This window comes from Calidris pugnax, unplaced genomic scaffold, assembly GCF_001431845.1.
Source record: "Calidris pugnax isolate Ruff unplaced genomic scaffold, ASM143184v1 scaffold111, whole genome shotgun sequence".
In the NCBI taxonomy this organism is placed as follows: Eukaryota; Metazoa; Chordata; class Aves; order Charadriiformes; family Scolopacidae; genus Calidris; species Calidris pugnax.
The window spans coordinates 8,474,473-8,491,988 of NW_015090872.1; the positions used below are offsets into that span (position 1 = coordinate 8,474,473).

General features: G+C 36.3%; 1 protein-coding gene across 3 annotated transcripts in view; it reads right to left on the reverse strand.

Moving 5' to 3' along the window:
- Window positions 1–2,861: 2,861 nt before the first annotated feature.
- AGTR1 (angiotensin II receptor, type 1) overlaps window positions 2,862–17,516 on the reverse strand; it is a 29,239-nt gene continuing 14,584 nt past the window's right edge. For all 3 annotated transcript variants that reach the window (XM_014945982.1, XM_014945979.1, XM_014945981.1), the window contains one exon: window positions 2,862–11,337. In XM_014945982.1, the coding sequence (XP_014801468.1) occupies window positions 10,235–11,284 (1,050 nt within the window). In that variant the 5' untranslated portion in view covers window positions 11,285–11,337 and the 3' untranslated portion in view covers window positions 2,862–10,234. The remainder of the gene's footprint in view (window positions 11,338–17,516) is intronic.

A 17,516-nucleotide genomic window follows, 5' to 3' on the forward strand; every position in this document is an offset into this window, starting at 1 on the left:
TCCTCCTGCCTCATCTTCCTCCTCCCAATTTATGGCTTTATTCCACCGTCTCTGTTACTAAGCAACACTGTACATGGTTTTAATGCAAATGACTTCAAACTCTCTGCTAGTGAGGCAGAATAACATCAGGTTAATTTCCTGATGAATATATGCTACAAAGAAGTGCTGTGCACTAAAGAAACCCCAACCATAAGATGATGGCTAGGAAGCTGCCTGATAGCATAAAGAAATAAAGTGTTTATTTTTTTGGTATTTTCTGGATTGTCTTGTCTGCATTTAAAACAACCTTTCCAAACAGATGGATCAAATGCTTGGTTCCATCATTTTGACTTGATCTCTTCTGTGTTGGGCTGCCCAGCTGGTTGCACAGGGTATATGCCATGATGATGCAAGTAGTTTTCTTGCTATATTTTCATCTATGTGCAGGAGGAGACAAAACAATTGCTCAGATGCTATTTTTGCTCCATTTCCAAAATCAGTGGTAGCATGGAAGACTTCTTAGAACTGAGTATTGCATTTTCAGTCAAACCAATAGTAAAATTCCAGCTGATGTCAGTGTGAACAGGATTCAACAAGAGTTCATGCTTTGATAAATTTCTTTCGCATGCCACAGTACTACTCCCTGTATTCTTGAAGCTGCTCAGTATTGTGCATTGCAGATGATTGCATGTTTTTGTCTTTTTCCATAGCCTTTTAAATGAGACTTTACATTTTTAAGATTAGCAACTATAACCTTGTTTATACAGCAATACCATTTTATATGGAAAAGAAACAGATTTCAGTACCGCGCTACAGAAATCTTAGGAGCGGTGTTTGGACTGCAATGTTTGCTCACAGCTGTGACAGGTTTATGGCCAATTTTTGCAGAACTGCTTTGACTTTACTTCTCTACAGCAATGGCAAGGCTTGCTATTGCAAGGTGGAATTTGAAAGTCTAAATGTAGAATATTAAAGGGTGTAAAGTATACTTAAATGCATGTTTGCAACTTTGATTCCTGTAGTGTCTGAAGATTTATACCTTTCAAACAGCCTGAGGTAATATTGAGCCTTCAGACAACTTCTGCCTTTCAGATAGGCTCTTAGTTTGAAATCTACCCATTTGCAATGTAATGAAAGTCATAGTGTTTAATGCAGCTCTATGAATCGCATATGCATTGACCTGTCTTCAAGCATTTCTTGTTCTGTGTATTTTTTAATTTTTCTCCCTGTTTAAAAAAGTTATTTTATCTCCTGTTAGTTAAAGAGGTCCTCCAAAGGAGAAAGACATTGCTGCCAGCAAAATCTTGTAAAATGTACAGTCAGCAGAATGAATAGTAGACCAGAAATCTAGTTTAAATTTAAAAATAATGTTTAAATTGTGATTCAAAACTTGTGTGTAAGAATGTTTGTTTTCAAATATGGTAGTGTAGCCCTAACAGAATTGCACTGTGCTTTTGGGAAATCAAACATTTCTCAAATTTAAAGCATATAGAGAAAGTCTTAGACTCCTTTGTTTTCTCTGAAAACACAGATTTAAAAACAATGTGGGATTAACGCAGTTATGGAACAAGTCCTTAATACTGCCCATGTGTTTTTCTCCACTGTTACAGTGTACTTAACAGCTATGCATGAAATACTCTCTGTGGGTTAGGAGAAGAACATATAGTAGAAAAAAATAAAAGTTAAATGTAGACACGGTTAATTAAATACAAGGCTTTGCCAAGTAAAAACATGCCTTAGTGTATTTTAATGCCTATTTGCAGCATGCTTGTGTGCAGCAGTGGCATGTATATGATATGTGCTGGATGGCAGTCAGTATTATATGTTATCAGTAGATGCAATACTGCAGGCATTGCAGGTATTTTACTGTAGGTGGAGTTTAGGGATGTCCCTATCTACAGTATCTTTTTTCAGGATGTCATTGCCTCCATGGCTCTACTGGGCCAGAGGAGTAGATTTTATTTGCAATAAGTGAAACAGGATTCCATCAGTGTGCACACCGAGATTCTCTGCAAGTTTGAATGTTGGGGGTGATGATCTGCTCGTAGCTGGAAGTTACAGAGCTTTGCAGTGTTTATCAGCTTCTCCTGTGACACAGGCACATCATCAATCAAATGATATCGCAAAAGAGATAAGGGCCAGTTCTATCAAAGAATAACCTTGTCAAAATATTTGAATTAACCTAGTAGAAAACTTAGCCTTTAAACTGCTCCAAGATAAACAGTGAAGTATAAGGAAAATTTTTTTCTTGTATGTAAAGTTTGCAGTTTTCTTTTGGGCTGGAGGTAAGAGGTCAAAATTGGAATATGCCTTTAGATGTTTTGTGGGTTTGTTTTGTTTGTTTTTTGTTTTTTTTTTTTAGTATCTTGACAGTATCGTGATTCAGTTCTACATGTAAATCCAACATGTACCTATGTGTCACAGAATGTTGATGTCATTTTGGCACTGATCTGTCATGCTCTTGAAACTTATTTGATATGCACATTAGTGGTGAGACCCACAAGAAAACCTTAATGAGATGCTTAAAGGGACCATAGGTAAAAGACTCGTAGGAGCATATCCCATGGTAGAATATAATCTAAACTTGAGCAATAAGTACAACATATTTTTCACATTTTCTTTAATTAACAGGAAGTTGAGTCACAAACCTCATTCAAAACAAAATCATGTGCAATTCAGAATTTGTGGGGTATGAGCTGTACATTGAATGTACACTTTCATTTACAATCCAGTGTTCTCGTCAGACTCTGTACTTTGTTCTGCTACCAGTGTTGGGAGGTAAAGCTAAAAACACACTTACTTGTAGGTTTGATGAGAAACAAAACTTGAAAGAAGAAATCTAACCATATGATGTGAAGATTAAATGAAACCAACGCTTAAAGTAATTTTGGATTGTTTAATATTTTCAGTATTTTGAAATACAGTCAGTCTGATGTAGATGTTACTGTGACAAATGCTTACTTTTTTTTTTTCAGAGTTATGTTAGACAGAAACCTGTCTAAAATGTGATAAACTTTTCTGAAACAGAGCATTGCATATCTCCTGTCTACTCTCATGTAAAAATTACAGATGAAAGTATAGAAAGCTATCATAGATGAACAGAGGAATTCAAGAATACCAGAAATATAATTTTGCTGGATTTAACACGTATACACTGCACTGTATACTATAATCTAATAGATAATGTAAAGTATGCCATTCTGCATGTTTCTGTACATTTCTATCTAGAGTAAGTGTATCACAAAACCCAGGTTCAACATTAACAATTCTCTAGTAGGTGATGTTACATCTTGTATACATATATTTGCAACCCGTCTTTAAAAGGTACCCTGCAAATTGTGTACATTCCCTGACTTTATAGGTGCTGTTATACAGAAAGAGGGCTTTGGGTCTGCAAATTTTTATCATGGTTGGAGGGTTTTCTACAGTGCAAAACTGAATCCTTATAAAAGATTTAAAAAACTACTTAAGTTTGTTTTCACAAATTTTTATTCATTTATTTTAGGTCCTTTCATATTTCATAGCTGTGCAGCAAAACTAAATACATAGCACTACTATGATATATACTATATTTTTGTGAAATTATTTTTGTTTGGTTTCTGGTTTGTTTTTTTTTTTGGTGTATTTGTATACTGTGTGATAAACTGAACATGAGGAGTAGTTCTGGCTAGGTAGGCAAACCTCATGTAAGTCTATATGCAGTACATTGTCTTCCCTTCCTGGGCATATAATTAGCTGATGCATAAATTAACTTTTTTTTTTTTCTAAAAGATAAGTCAATAGTGGCAAATCGGCTGCTATTATCTTGTGCATATCTATCGACTAAAACATTCTGGTTATTCATTCAATTTCATAAAAATGGCCAGGTTTACATTTGCTTGAGAATATTAGTTGTAGATGCTTGAAAAGTCTGTGTGTGTACAGGGTTGTTCCTCACTCATAACATAAAACCTTTCAGTATTTTCTAGTCTTTTTGCTTTCTTATTTTCAGTAAGAGATAAGCTTTTTGGCTCACTTAGGTTTAAAAAAAATTAGATTTTTTTTTTTCTTATTTAATGGCGGGGTGAAGTATCTTCTCAGTTTTGTATTTGTTCAGCAACAGTCTTTTCTTTCCAGCCTATTCTAACAATTTTTCACCCTCTGATTAGGCTGTAAAGCTCCAAGGGATCATATGTCTCTCCGTGTACTCCTGCACCAGGGTCTGTGCTCGATTGTAGCCAATATATAAAGCTGAAGAATAATAAAATACATAGAAAATAAGTTACTCCATAGATAAGCTATAAAATTTCACAGGCCCAGCCTTTAACTGTTTTTCACTTTTTTCCAGGGTGTGACACTATAAAAGAGAGTATGATGTGGGGTTTACTAAGGATATGCAGGATTAAATTCAGTTTTATTTTCATACAAATTTGAAATGGAAATGTGTGATCCATTCTACCGTTTTTTTGGCAAAAAAACCCAAAACCAACCAACCAAACAAAAAAACCCCCAAAACCCCAAACCTGCCAATCCCCTTTTATTATGCTGGAATCTGATCTTGTTTTCTTTTTTCCACTGAAGCCTCTCTACAATGTGGCACTGCTTAGAAACACCAAAGCTTATTCTAAATAAGTGGATATATTTACATTGAATACTCAGCTTACATTGAATTATTACATTGAATACAGGCAGCCTGAGCCTGGCTTTTCAGAGCCATTTTTCATAATGTAATGTGATCCTGTATTTCTCACAATATTCTGGGTAAATCTGCTCCAATAATTTTGCTTCTAAAAAGTTAAGCCTAAATTCTGCTTTAAACTCTAACCTGTATAGAGGAAAACTAGTGATTTGTTAAGTATCCACTCCAAGGAAACTTTATTAGCCTAGCTTAACTCTGTGAAACATACGTGACTTACTGAACTGCTGTTAAATATGTGATTTTTGGAGCTAGCCTGGGAGCCTTTCTACTATGATTTGCAGACCCAGCCTGTTCATCTCAAGAGTATAGGGGGAGCTGGGTTAGACTTCGTATTAAAAGGAATGAGGAATGGTGGTATAAAATATTACAGCATTAAATAGAATTACTTTGGTATGGATGATATTGTCTAAGGTATATAGCTATAATATACTGGTAATAGTGTATTACTTACAATAATATAGAAGCAGATCTCTTTGCTTTGAGTGGATTAATACAGCAGTGGAGATGGCTTTCACAAAGACATCTACTGATTATGTGTATATTTTTAGTAATAACTCAGACAATAAAAGTTTTTTATATAATAGTAATCTTCTACAATATAAAATTATTTCTGAAACAGAAAACATTAACATTCACCACTTCACAACATATGACTGCACAAAAATATTGAAAAGAAAATAGTATCTAGTTCTAGTTACTTAATTTACCAAGTACTTTTAAAGCTGCAGGCCATGGCACTAGTCCACTGAAAAGATCGCAGAATGCTGTTCTCAAATGTGATCTGTACCTATTTCTTGAGTTCTAGCCACATCTGCAGAGCTCAACAGTGACAATGAGTTTGACAGCTCTGCCATTAACATTGAGGATTTGTTAGTTCAGCCTTGGTAGTGAGGTCGCTGTTGAAATGAACTCGATGACTGATAGGGCAACCTCATCACTTTGCACAAGCTGGTGGGATGCTGGTCTGGCCAAGCTTGTAATGTGATGTAGAAGAGCAGAGCTGGAGACCCTGACCTTTTGAGTGGGGTAAGAATAGTTTGGTATATTCCAAACTCAGCAGGACGTTATTAAGAAACTTAAAAGAGCCTCTGAAACACTTTCTGGAAGTTTTTACTACTTAGCTGAAAGACTTATTCTTAGGTTCTATTTTTTTTCTTTTTTATCTGTTGCAAAAATAAAATTAAGTATTTACATTCAACACTTTAAATATTTCCAAAATCAGCAATTCCCTATTCCCTACTTTATGCCTTCTTCCGCCTCCTCCCAAGTATTTCTCCTTTCCATTGCAGAGTTGTCCCTGGGAATACTTACACTTCAGTATACTTAAAAAGGAGGTCAGTGAGATAAATCATTGCTGAAGCTGAGCAAGCAAAACTAAACGAATCTTGGGAATCCTACTGTATTCTCTGCTGCTGTCAGAGTTTCAAGTAGATGATGAAAACATCACCTAAATAATAGTTCTGGTAAAGAACTTTTGGCCTTGTACTTACTCTGCAACATCTTGATTAACAATATAAACATGAGGAAATTGTTAAGCTGGAAACCAAATTAATCCCTACTGTATCTGTAATTATTTTGTTGGAATTTAGGCTAACCAGTGCAGATTACATAGTGTGAATTAGGATAGGCATATAATGGGCAAGCAAGTAGAGAGCAAAGCATGAAACAGGAGTCGTATGAAGTACTATTGCACAATAAATAGACATAAATATTATGCATGTATATGTCAAACATAATGTGATTTAGTAATTATTCTGCCAGCAGAAGGAAAGTATTCACTCAAACAAGTCAACAGAATATAAATGTGATAGATTAAGAGTAGTGATCCCTGTATTTAGGGCTGTTTATATGCTGTCCCCATTAATACTGGCTTGAGTTCTTCACACCAGAAGAGTACAGGGACAGACTAAGAGTTTGTCAAGTATTTTACTTTGGTCATCCTGAGAATGAAAAGCTTGGATACTTCTTTTAAAAATAACAGATAGTGGGAGTTTGTTCTTAAACATACATAGCTAGTTCTCATTTTGCTATTAAATTAAGGTGGTTTAACGCAAAGTTCCCCAAAGATGGTGAAGTTACATAGAGCCAAATCCTAGTCCCTCTTCTGTTGACGAGGAGTAAGTTGTTGCACCAAAGGATACTCTGGCCATCTCCTACCTGCACCTCAGTAGGGACCAGGGACCATGCAGCCAAAGGTCCACAAGAGTGGCCAGACTCTGTCACGCTGCTGCTCTGCACACACAAGCAGGTGGGCAGGGGAGCATAAGGCTCAGCACCAACGCGTTTCTCAGCACCTGCATTCATTGCTGCTAGATGTGATGGAAGTGGCTTGTTGTGCTGAGGGGAACAGGGACGCTTCAGTTACCCGTCAGTTTGTGGGGATGCCTGAAACTGCAGGATGTGGCTGTGCACAGTAACTCTGTGCTCTGAAAGAGTTTGCTTTCTGCTGCTGCCCAGTTGCTGGAGAGATTTGTCTCTGAATACTTTTCAGTATTGTTTGATTTGCCTGTTCTTTTTTGTTGTTGGTTTTTCGTGTTTGGTTTTTTTGGGTGTGGTGGTTTGTTTTTTTTTTTAAGGAAACACTAAACTTCACTAAATTTGGCAGCTGGTGGTCATTTTCCTACCCCTTATGAGAACAAAAATTTCCCAGCACAATTTAACAGCAGCTTTGCCCTCCACTTTCTTTGCCTATCAATTCAAGGTCAGACTTGCCTTCAAAGCACACCAGCTGCAATCCCTTCCTGCCTTTCCTGCAGCAGCTGGATGTGTGTGCTCCTGCTTTTTCCCATGACGCAGGTAGGCACAGGTGGCACCAGCAGCCTAGGATACACGGTCTCTTAGAAACACAGGATCTGGTATGAAATTATCAAAATCACTAACCAATGGCTTCTCTTCTGTTTTCCACTGTAATGCAGGCATTCTTAGAGTTCACAGTCACTACTGATTCTGCTCCTTTTTCTTCTTGGTGATGAGTCCTTTCAGCTAAATACTTAGTTATCATTTTCACAAATATGCTTTGATTTTATATATATATATATATTTTTTTATTTTTTTTTTCCTTCTCTTTGGGATGGCTCTTGTAGTATTGCAATCAATATTTTGCAAATGAGCTACCTATTGTGGCCATTGCGGACATTGGATTTTAGTGACCAAGGGGATCAGCAGGTGATGAGAAAATGCTTGCTTAGCCTCTGGTAAGAAATCAAGTGCCTCCCAGATGGAAAAGTCTGTATTTCATTTCTAGGGTAGTTTTGCCACAGGTAAGGATCTCCAGATCCCTCAGGAGGCAGGGAAATATCGCTGTTTCTTCCCATAACAACTTTTGAGATGAAAAGCAAATTTGTGGCTGTATCCAGCAGGTGGCAAGCACAGCACACTGAATTATGTCTGAGACAGATCTGCTTCTGCCAGGGGAAGCTCCCAATGCTGCTCAGCATGTGCACAGGAACAAAATATACAGATAAATGGCAGGCTCTGTCAGTCCCTCATCAGCTTACTGAGTGCTGAGGCAGTGGTACTGTAGTGGATGCTATTTATAATGCATGGGACTATTGTCATATTCAGTTTTAACCAATGGCTGTCTCGTGTAAGGATAGATAGAAGCTAAATATGAAGCATTATGTATAATAGGAATAATTTAACTTTGTCTTTAAATGACAGTCACGTTTCATATTTTGAGATACTAGCTTGCAACGAAATTAACATGAAATTAACTTAAACTTTCAATGAAAGAGCCTTTCTTTTTTAACATGCAGCTTTAGAAGTTTTAGTGAATCCTCACAGTGCCTTGCGACATATATAAGTAGAGATTGTTCCCATTTTGCAGCTGGAAGAACAAAGGCAAAACTGAAGAAACTTGCCTTAAAATAAGTTAAAAAGAGCAGGAAGAGGCACCAGATTCCCAGATTGGGTTGTAGTCCCATTTTTTTCTTAAAAGTGTTAACTACAGAAATAGCTTTTTTGTTGTGTTTGATTTAAAATAATTTCCTAAAGTAAAAAAGAATTTAAAATATTTGTGTATATGCAAGAGACTGACAATCAGACTTGCCACCTGAGACAAAGCCACATTAGATATATAATTTTGAAGATTATAAATATTGCAAATTCTTCAGGGTCATGTAATTGTCTACATGCTGTACGTAAAGTTTGGGAATTTTTCTTAACCTTTACTAAGTCAGAAAGTATTTATGAACTCATTTATCTTTGAAGAAAATAAATGAGTGTGAATCAAGAATAAATATTTTCTGTAGTTCATTATTTGAGGTAAAAAAGACATATGAAGGTATCATTAGTTGAAATTTCCTACACTACTTATCAGCATTCCCCTGTCATTTGTATGGAAAGTTTAAGCCAGGCTTTTGTTCTGATTTATGCTAGTATAAATTTAAATTTGTTCCATACACATAAAACAAAGTTCTACAGGGAGAAAATACTCCAGGCTTAGTTTTGTATAAATGGAGAGTAATTCTGTAAAAGCCAGGAGTAAAGTTTGGTCTTGGATGTCTTGTGATGTGACTAAAAGCACTACCAGTTAAACTGCAATACAAGCATGTTTGCTTATCAGAATGTGAGTTTACTTAATATCCAGGAATTTGAAAAATTGAGTGGATTTGATTAGTTGATAATTTCTCTGAGTGCACTTGTTATTATACAAAAATAACTTGAAGTTTTCTAATCACCTCTGTCCCAAAACTCATGTTTTCAAATACAGAATTTTACTTCTAGTCACAGAAAGTATGGAGTCAAAGTCAGGATGGCATATTATGAGGAAATTTTTGTGTGTGTGTATGTATATACTTTTTTTTTTTTAAAACTACTAGAAAAATACCCACTGGGATATAAATGTATATTTATGAAGCAATGTTTGAAATCTATGAGTAGGAATATAAATCTAAAAATATATTTCTTCTATATTTAATAAATAAATTGGCGTTTTATTGCATATATTATTATGAGAAATTTGTGATTATTAAAAATGAAAAATAGTAGCATAAATCAGAATGAGACCAATTTAAAGGACCTGAAATTTCCATTTAAGTTTAAAATTGGGTCTCTCTATGTAGCATATATTTGAAAATGTATTATAAATATGAGGATGTGACTTTCATGTCATTAAAAAAACACAACAAAACAAGCAGAGTATCTCTATCAGCTCCTTGAACAAAATTTGGAATAGCTTGTGTACGTGCAAAGTAGATCCTTCGTAAATCATGCAATTTATACAAGCTTTTCCTTTAAAAAGATCTCTGAACTTAGGAGTCTTCTGTACCCTTCTTTTGTAGTTCTGAGTAAGTGGCAGGATGCTGACACGCCTGTCCACCAGTTATGTTGCTTTCAGTAAAGAAAAATGAAATGAAAACCAAGCACTCCTCTTCACAATGTGAAATAAAAGGCCACTGCTAAATCTTTACAGTATGATTTCTCTGAGGTGAGCTCATGTTTCTGTAATGAGCAGTAAGCTGTGATGTTCAGGACTGCAGATGAATTTTGTCATTCTTGCTGCTTCATTCACAAGGCTGTTCAAAAAAAGCATATTGCAAACCACATTGCTTGGTGTCAAAAGACCCAGCAGTCTTTTTAGTGGGCAAGCGTGTACTTTTCTGGTGGCCGATATGAGAGGGAGCTCATTTTCGTTGTTAGGCTTGGATGTGCGCTGACATTTGGTGGAATGTATTTTATTAGCTGAAGGAAGTATTTTTTAAAGTTTTTTCCAAAAAAAACATAAAAAAAAGGATTCAAACAGTTGTTAAAGTAAGCAATGCAAATGGTGAATGGCATAGCCGTATCCACAATATCGGTGATTTTGCAGTCTGTTATTACATGTAATTGAATTAATACATCCAGGAAAGTGAATACTTGATGAGGAATCCACGAAAAGAAGAAGAAAAATACTATCGCCACAATCATCTTAAAAATATCATCATTTCTAGTCTTATTTTTTTGAATTTGATATGCCTTCTTCAGAGTCTTCCAAATTAAAGTGTAGCTTGTTAATATGATGAGAAAAGGGATTAAAAAGCCCAGCAAATTTTTGGATAAACCCAATCCGACCCGGAGAGTTGTGTTATTGTTGTCATACCGAAAACCGCAGACTGTCATGTTCAAGTTCTCAGCAAAGAATATATTACGGTGAATGATGACGGGCAAACTGGCCACTCCGGCAAGAAGCCAGATAGCAATGCAAGTTATTCTGGCAACAAACATGGTACGTCGAATTCGGGACTTCACTGGATGCACTATGGCCAGGTACCGGTCAATACTAAGGCATGTGAGGAGGAACACGCTGGCGTACAGGTTGAAACTTATCCCTGCTGAGGCTAACTTACATAAACAGTTGCCAAAAGGCCACTGGTACTCCATGGCCGTGTAGGCTGCCCAGAGCGGCAGAGTTATTAAAAAACACAAGTCGGCCAGTGCCAGGTTTAGCAGAAAGATGCTGGCTACTGTTTTTAATTTCATGTAGCAGTAAATGACAATAACGACCAGGCTGTTCCCAAATATGCCTATGATAAAGATGATGCTGTAAACAGTTGGAACCATAATGTAGATGTAACTGTGTCTTCCTGAAACGGGACAGTCGACGTGGATTCTTTTAACAGTTTCTTCAGTAGAGTAATTTGGAATCATCTTGATCTCTTCAGCTGTAACCTCGCTTCAGGGAGAAAATATGAAGTTCACACCTAGGAGGGGAAAAGAGAGGGAAAAATACTATTCATGACAGGGATTTCATTTTTAAATGTTTCAATTAGATGTCAAGTTTTTGTGTCTAACACAATGTGTCTTTGAATTTAAAAATAAGCCATCTTCAAGTGCTTTCTCCACCAATTTCTATATTAATATAGACTTTGCGGAATAAACCAGAGGTAAGAATGTTAGAAGTTGTCTTTTTAACACAAATGAAACATAGCAAACTTCTTTCAGTTAACAAAGTTCCAATTTAAAGTGAGACTGGCTAGTGATCATATGACATAAAAATAATAATAGACACTCCAAAAAGCAGATAACCTAAAGACTCTCCTGAATTTATAGTTATTTTCTTTCTATAAATAGGTGGTACCTGAATAACTTTGCTTATTAGATATCTCAGAAACTACACTTAAGCACTCTGAATACTAGTTCATTCTGTAAATTCGAAGTAAAATGCACTAAGAAATAAGTGAAATCAGTTTAGGTACTCATTTTGATCTCTGACATGAATCACTATACTTTTTTTTTTCTATACATTAAGCTCAATTTGAGACAATTTTTACATCACAGAGAAAGATGAAGACACTCGCACAATCTAGTGTTCTGTTGCACCATAAATACCTTAAATATTCAGAAGTTACCTAGCTCCCCATCTGGCTTGGATCTATGGTATTTAACTACTACTGAGAAAAAAAATCTGTGAAAATCCAGGTATGTGCCTATTTGTTGTACATTAATAACCAGAGAAACAGTTTAAGATGAGTGCAAGGGGGAATGACAATTCATATTGCCTTTTCAGTTACCGACAAAATGTATGTATCAAAGAGCTGAAGTTGTAGTCTTAGTGTACGAAATATATTTCTGGACCATATTAATTGCATGGAAATGGATGAAATCTTCTTTACGGGGCACCTGTTTGGTTTGCCAGTGCTTGTGTGTTCTGCAGGAATGATTTCCTTACTAATGACTTATGACTTTAGGAAGCAGGTCATATGATGTAAGTGACTATGATACCAAATGTTTTCTAGAGTCTACAAATATACAGTCTTCCCTCAAAAACAGTGGATATTAAAAAAAAATATATATATATAAAAAAATTGCAGAGTAGTGTTTACTGGTGCCTTGCAGGATCCTGACAGCTGTCAGCTAAACCCAATTTGTGCTGCCTCAAACACAAGTGAAATATTAAGTAAAATATATTTGCTATAAAAAAACTCACAACAAACAAAATCCTTATAAATGTAAGTCACTTTTACATGGACAAATATACACACCCTAAAACCCTGGGCAGTCCAGATGCATTCAGAAAGAAAAGATGGCTGTCATTATAGAAATACAGGCTAGGCTGTTAGGGAGGTGGTTGCTCATTATTTGCGTTGTTCAGCACTGATGTTCCTGTTAAATACAGAATACTACTCTGTTAAAGTGTTTGATGTGTTTTTGTTGGGAGACAAACCTTATTCCAAATGGATTGTCTTTTCAATAGGGAAGTGAGGCACAGACGTGTCTTGGCAAAGCCCACACAAGTCTGAATCTGAGTCAGGAACTGAACCCAGAACGCAGGTTGCAGGAAGCATCTGTGGGCACGGTCACCCTTTGGCTCTCAATTTATTGGCTTTTAAAAGACTCAATATTACTCAATCTTAGCTCATGTTTTATTATGTTTGCATTAATAAGCTGACTCATTTCCATAAAGCTAGCAGGGTAATATCAAGATTTAGGTTCTCAATAATTCTATCAAGTTTGGAATATCATGTTAAATGCAACTAACAACTCCTTTGTCTGTGTGACACCTCCCAGTCTCTTCAACTCATTGTCTGGATTAGTCTTGTTGCCTCCATTGGTACAGATGCCTCAAAATGACATCAGCTACTTTTGCCATGTTTAAGAAATTTAAAAAATCAAGCTAATAACAGCTGACACAGAAACGCATGCCATCCTGGTCATGTGTGGCACTGTAATGCATCCTGAGCAAAACTTCCTGGCTTTCAAACTGTACCAAATCCAGAATACTTAGTGTTTGGCTCTGTGGAAGGTCATGCTCTCCGTAGGACAGAGAGAACCACAATAAAAAGATTTCAAGATAATTCTCTTGTTTCATCCCTTGGTTGTGAAAGTGCCCAAGGAGATTTGACAATAACTGATAGGTTCTGCAACATCAAGGTCTGGCAATATTTGCCTTGTCCCAGCTACATGTTGGTGCTGCGTGATCTATTTGTTATCACAGCTTTTGCCGATTTAAATACCCACTGAGATTACAACCCAGAATTTAGCAGTAAGAGACCCTCTACTAAGAAAATCAGCACTGCAAGTTAGACTTGCAGTAAAGCAAATCAGGGCCCAGTTAAGTCTGAGGAAGACCTTTCTCCGTGACCAGATTAACCAATTCATGGTATTATTTGGCAAGTGTATCCTGCTCTGTGTGTACTAACAGGCAGATTCAGTGGTGAAGACAAATGTAACTGATGGGAAATATTCCCCCTCTGATGGGATTGTTTCTGTGCAGCAGCAGATGCCAAGGCAGCTTTCTCATGGTCGCTTCATCAACCCCTTCAGTGTAGAGTGTTTTGCTTTTCCCTTTTCTATCTACATGGTGGCCTGTACTTTTTCATGTACATATTTCAAAGCTTCAGTAGAAACTTTAGGTGATGTAATTAATAGCATATGTACTTTAAGGAAAGTGTAATAATTACTATACTACATTTTCAGAAATGTATTAAAAAAAAAAAAAAATTGAATTGGGAAACTTATGTCTGGTGCTCTAAGGTATTGAATTCCCTGAGCTTATTTTGGAGTGCTTGGGAAGTGAAAAAGGCAGAACAATTCCCATGAAAAATCAGGAATTTGGTCAAGAAATAGCATGATGCTTCAATTTATCTGTTTAAGACTGTAACCTTTCTAGAATTAAAGGTTTTGGTGTAATGCTGAAGTCAGTGGAATTATGCAAAGAATGTGTTTGGTATGTTACCAGTTTTAAATTATACTAAGGAATTAACATAAAAAAATAAATCCATTATTTTCAGTAAATGAAAAAGGAAGTAGAAATACATAATTTGGTTGCTTTGGGGTAAATAGATATGGGTTGCTATATGTGCATCTGAAAACAGTTTGAATGTTGCAGTGAGAATGAACCTCATATGAGTCTTATATTTGAAGCACAGTGAGGAAGGCACCGCTAGTCTCAAACTGAATTTTTAAATTTCCCGGAAATCCTAAAGTTTCAGAGCTAACTTCAGGAAGATCTGCTGCCTTGAGCATATCTGTAACTTTAGAGCACAAGGAAAAACTTGTGCATGGGCCCAGAGCAGGCTGAGTGGTGAGACAGGGCAGCTGCCACAGTGTGAACTCCTCACAGGCAATGATTTCTTTTCTGTACCACTGTCATTTTTGTGATTATTCTCACTTGCCACAGTTCACCTGCTTGTCCCAGGATCATGGTTATACACATTTTATGCAAAGCAGATACCTCTAAATGGGAAGTACTGCAGATTGTTTAAAAATGTTACAGAAATAGATGACTGGTACAGCTTTATGCTGTCAGAATTCAGCAGAGCAGGTTAAACCACTGGCCAGTAAATGGCAAGTATTGAAATTGTGCACATTGATAATTCCATTTAAAGCATCTCAAATGACCTGAGTTAACATGATGATAATTGGATCATTTTAAGGCTGATACACAAGGAGCTTTTTCTAAGAGGATTGAATTGATGCGACTATGGATGGTGTGGCAACATCAATCTCAAATTATCTGGTGAGCAGCAAACCCCTGTTGTATGTTACTGTCCTGTTCGACCTTTTATCTTTTTTTAATTACAATGATTGTAATAAGTCACTGATAATGAAATGCTTCTTCAGACTGCTCTACCAACTATTATTTAACACTCTATTCATTGCTTCTGTTGGGTGAACATGCATCCTAATTAAACTGCCTGTGGAAACAAGAAGGAATGCTGAGCCTGGGCAAGGTAAACAGCACTTTGCCTACCAAAAGATAAGATAGCACTGACTGTGGCTTTCTGTGAGAACTTCATCAGCTATAAATAGGTAAGCAGATGTCACAAGTCAGATTTTAAACAAAAATGTGGTTTTGATATTTGCTTTGACAAAGACTAAATAAACTCAGACTGACCAACCCTGCCACAGTTTAGCCACCTCACCATTAGGTAATATGAGTCGTTTTTTTTTTCCTTCTGACAGTAGGTGGATTATTTGCTTTTCTTACAAATGAGAAGATATTTCCATATTTAAAAGGATGATACATTCTATTTTTATAGAAAATTATTCCACGGGAAGAAGAGAGGCTGAAAAATGTTTGGATCGATACGTTCTATATATTTACTGTATCTAGTTCTTTCTGGTGGCATAAGCTTTTTCCCTTTATCTTGAGAGTTTTTTCCCTGTCCTTTCCTAATTTCTTCTATATTCTTTTTCTAATTGCTGAGAAACTAATGACAGTTTCCAAATGCTTTATTTCACTGTTTTGTTTTGGTTTTTTTTTTTTCCCTGTCCAGCAGAACAACCCCCATTATTGTTGTTGCCTTAATGAATTTAGTTTCTTCTACTTCATGAGACTACTTCAGCCTCTTCCCTGCTTTCCTGGTGTTCCTGACTGTGAAGCCATAAATTTACTTTTCTCCTTCTTTCTGCCATTCCTCCTGACAAGTCTGTATTCCCCACTCACAGCTTTCCTAAGTATTTTTAGTCCAGAGTTGATAGGTGAACTGAGAAGGGGGAGAAAAATGCTAACACTTGGGCAAATAAAGGCTCATAATTCAAAGTACTGTGGCCTTGCAGTGTGCATAGGCCCCCTGTCATCACTGCCACTGTCTTCCACAGAGGTCATTGTCTGACTTCATGGCAAATGACAATAAATTAAAATATTACTGAAATAGAACTGCAATAGGCAGTACAGAACCAGCACACTGTCTGTACATCAGTTCATGATCATCAAGAACAGAAAGCAACCTTCAAAAGATCCATATTAGTGCCTCTGAAGTTGGCTGTTGCTTTTGTAATTTTGGATCAGGAGGTGGAATGCCATCAGAACAAACAGCATTTGCAGGACCTTGTACTGGCCTGTGCATTTTTTTTTTAATAGCTGTCCTCCTCTTCAGTCTTTTACAAAGCGACTGCCAGTCTGTTAAAATTGCTGTTAATTTTGTGGTGGTTGCCTTTTTTTTTATTTTAAAGTATTTATCTCTTTAATTCCCTAACCTATGAGTGGATTCTTTATGCCTTCACCTTGTAAGGGTTGAAGCTGGTCTGCTTCATTTGTGCTAGCTCTCTATGGCTGGAAAGTAAATTGCCTGTGATCTTTCTAGGATCTGGTTCTTCTATTACATCAAAACTCTAAATTGCTTCTTATTTATTTTTTGCTAGCAGAGGACCAGTTATTGCTACCTTGTAAATGTGAGCTGTTTATATACTCTGACCTTCTCTGTAAGAACTCCTCTGTATTTATTTCCTCCAGCGTACTTCAAAAGAGTCTGTCCTTCTGTAGGATGGCTTCATAGTTTATTCTGAAAAGAATGAACATCTTTCTTCTGTTTGTTTTCACAGACTACTCTCATTAATTTTCCCTTCACTTCCCAAGTATCTTTCAACTGTACTCAGTTTCAGTCATAAAATTTATGTGAGAAAAGGGCAGATGAAAGTACTTTCTCCTCTGGGAAAAATCAGTGCTTGTGGAATGACTGAACAGTGGAATTGGGGGGTTATGTGATTTTTGAATGACTGAGAGGGCAGGAAAACGTAAAGGAAAAGGAAAGTAACACAGTTAAGCACAGTGACATTTAAATTGCTTTGAAGTTTAACTCATAATATATATTTTGACCACTAGAGGTCTGTATTTCCTATTTTAAAATACGAGAATTTCTTTATTTTATATTCAAGTGTCATCACTTTTCAAAATATCTTCTTTCAAGATTATTTAAGATAACAGACACAAAGCAAAATATCTGTCATTGAACTTCTGCGTTTATGTAAAGAATAATGTACCAAAGTGAATTATTTTAAGTTTATTTTAGTACCTACTACCTTATATCCAATTTCCTTTATTCTAGTATGTTCCTGGTTTTGCTAACATTCTTGCACTTGTAAGCCATGGAACTAAATCATGATAATTTATTATTTCAAAGACGTATGAAGCTTAAATTCTCTAAAGTTTTTGAGC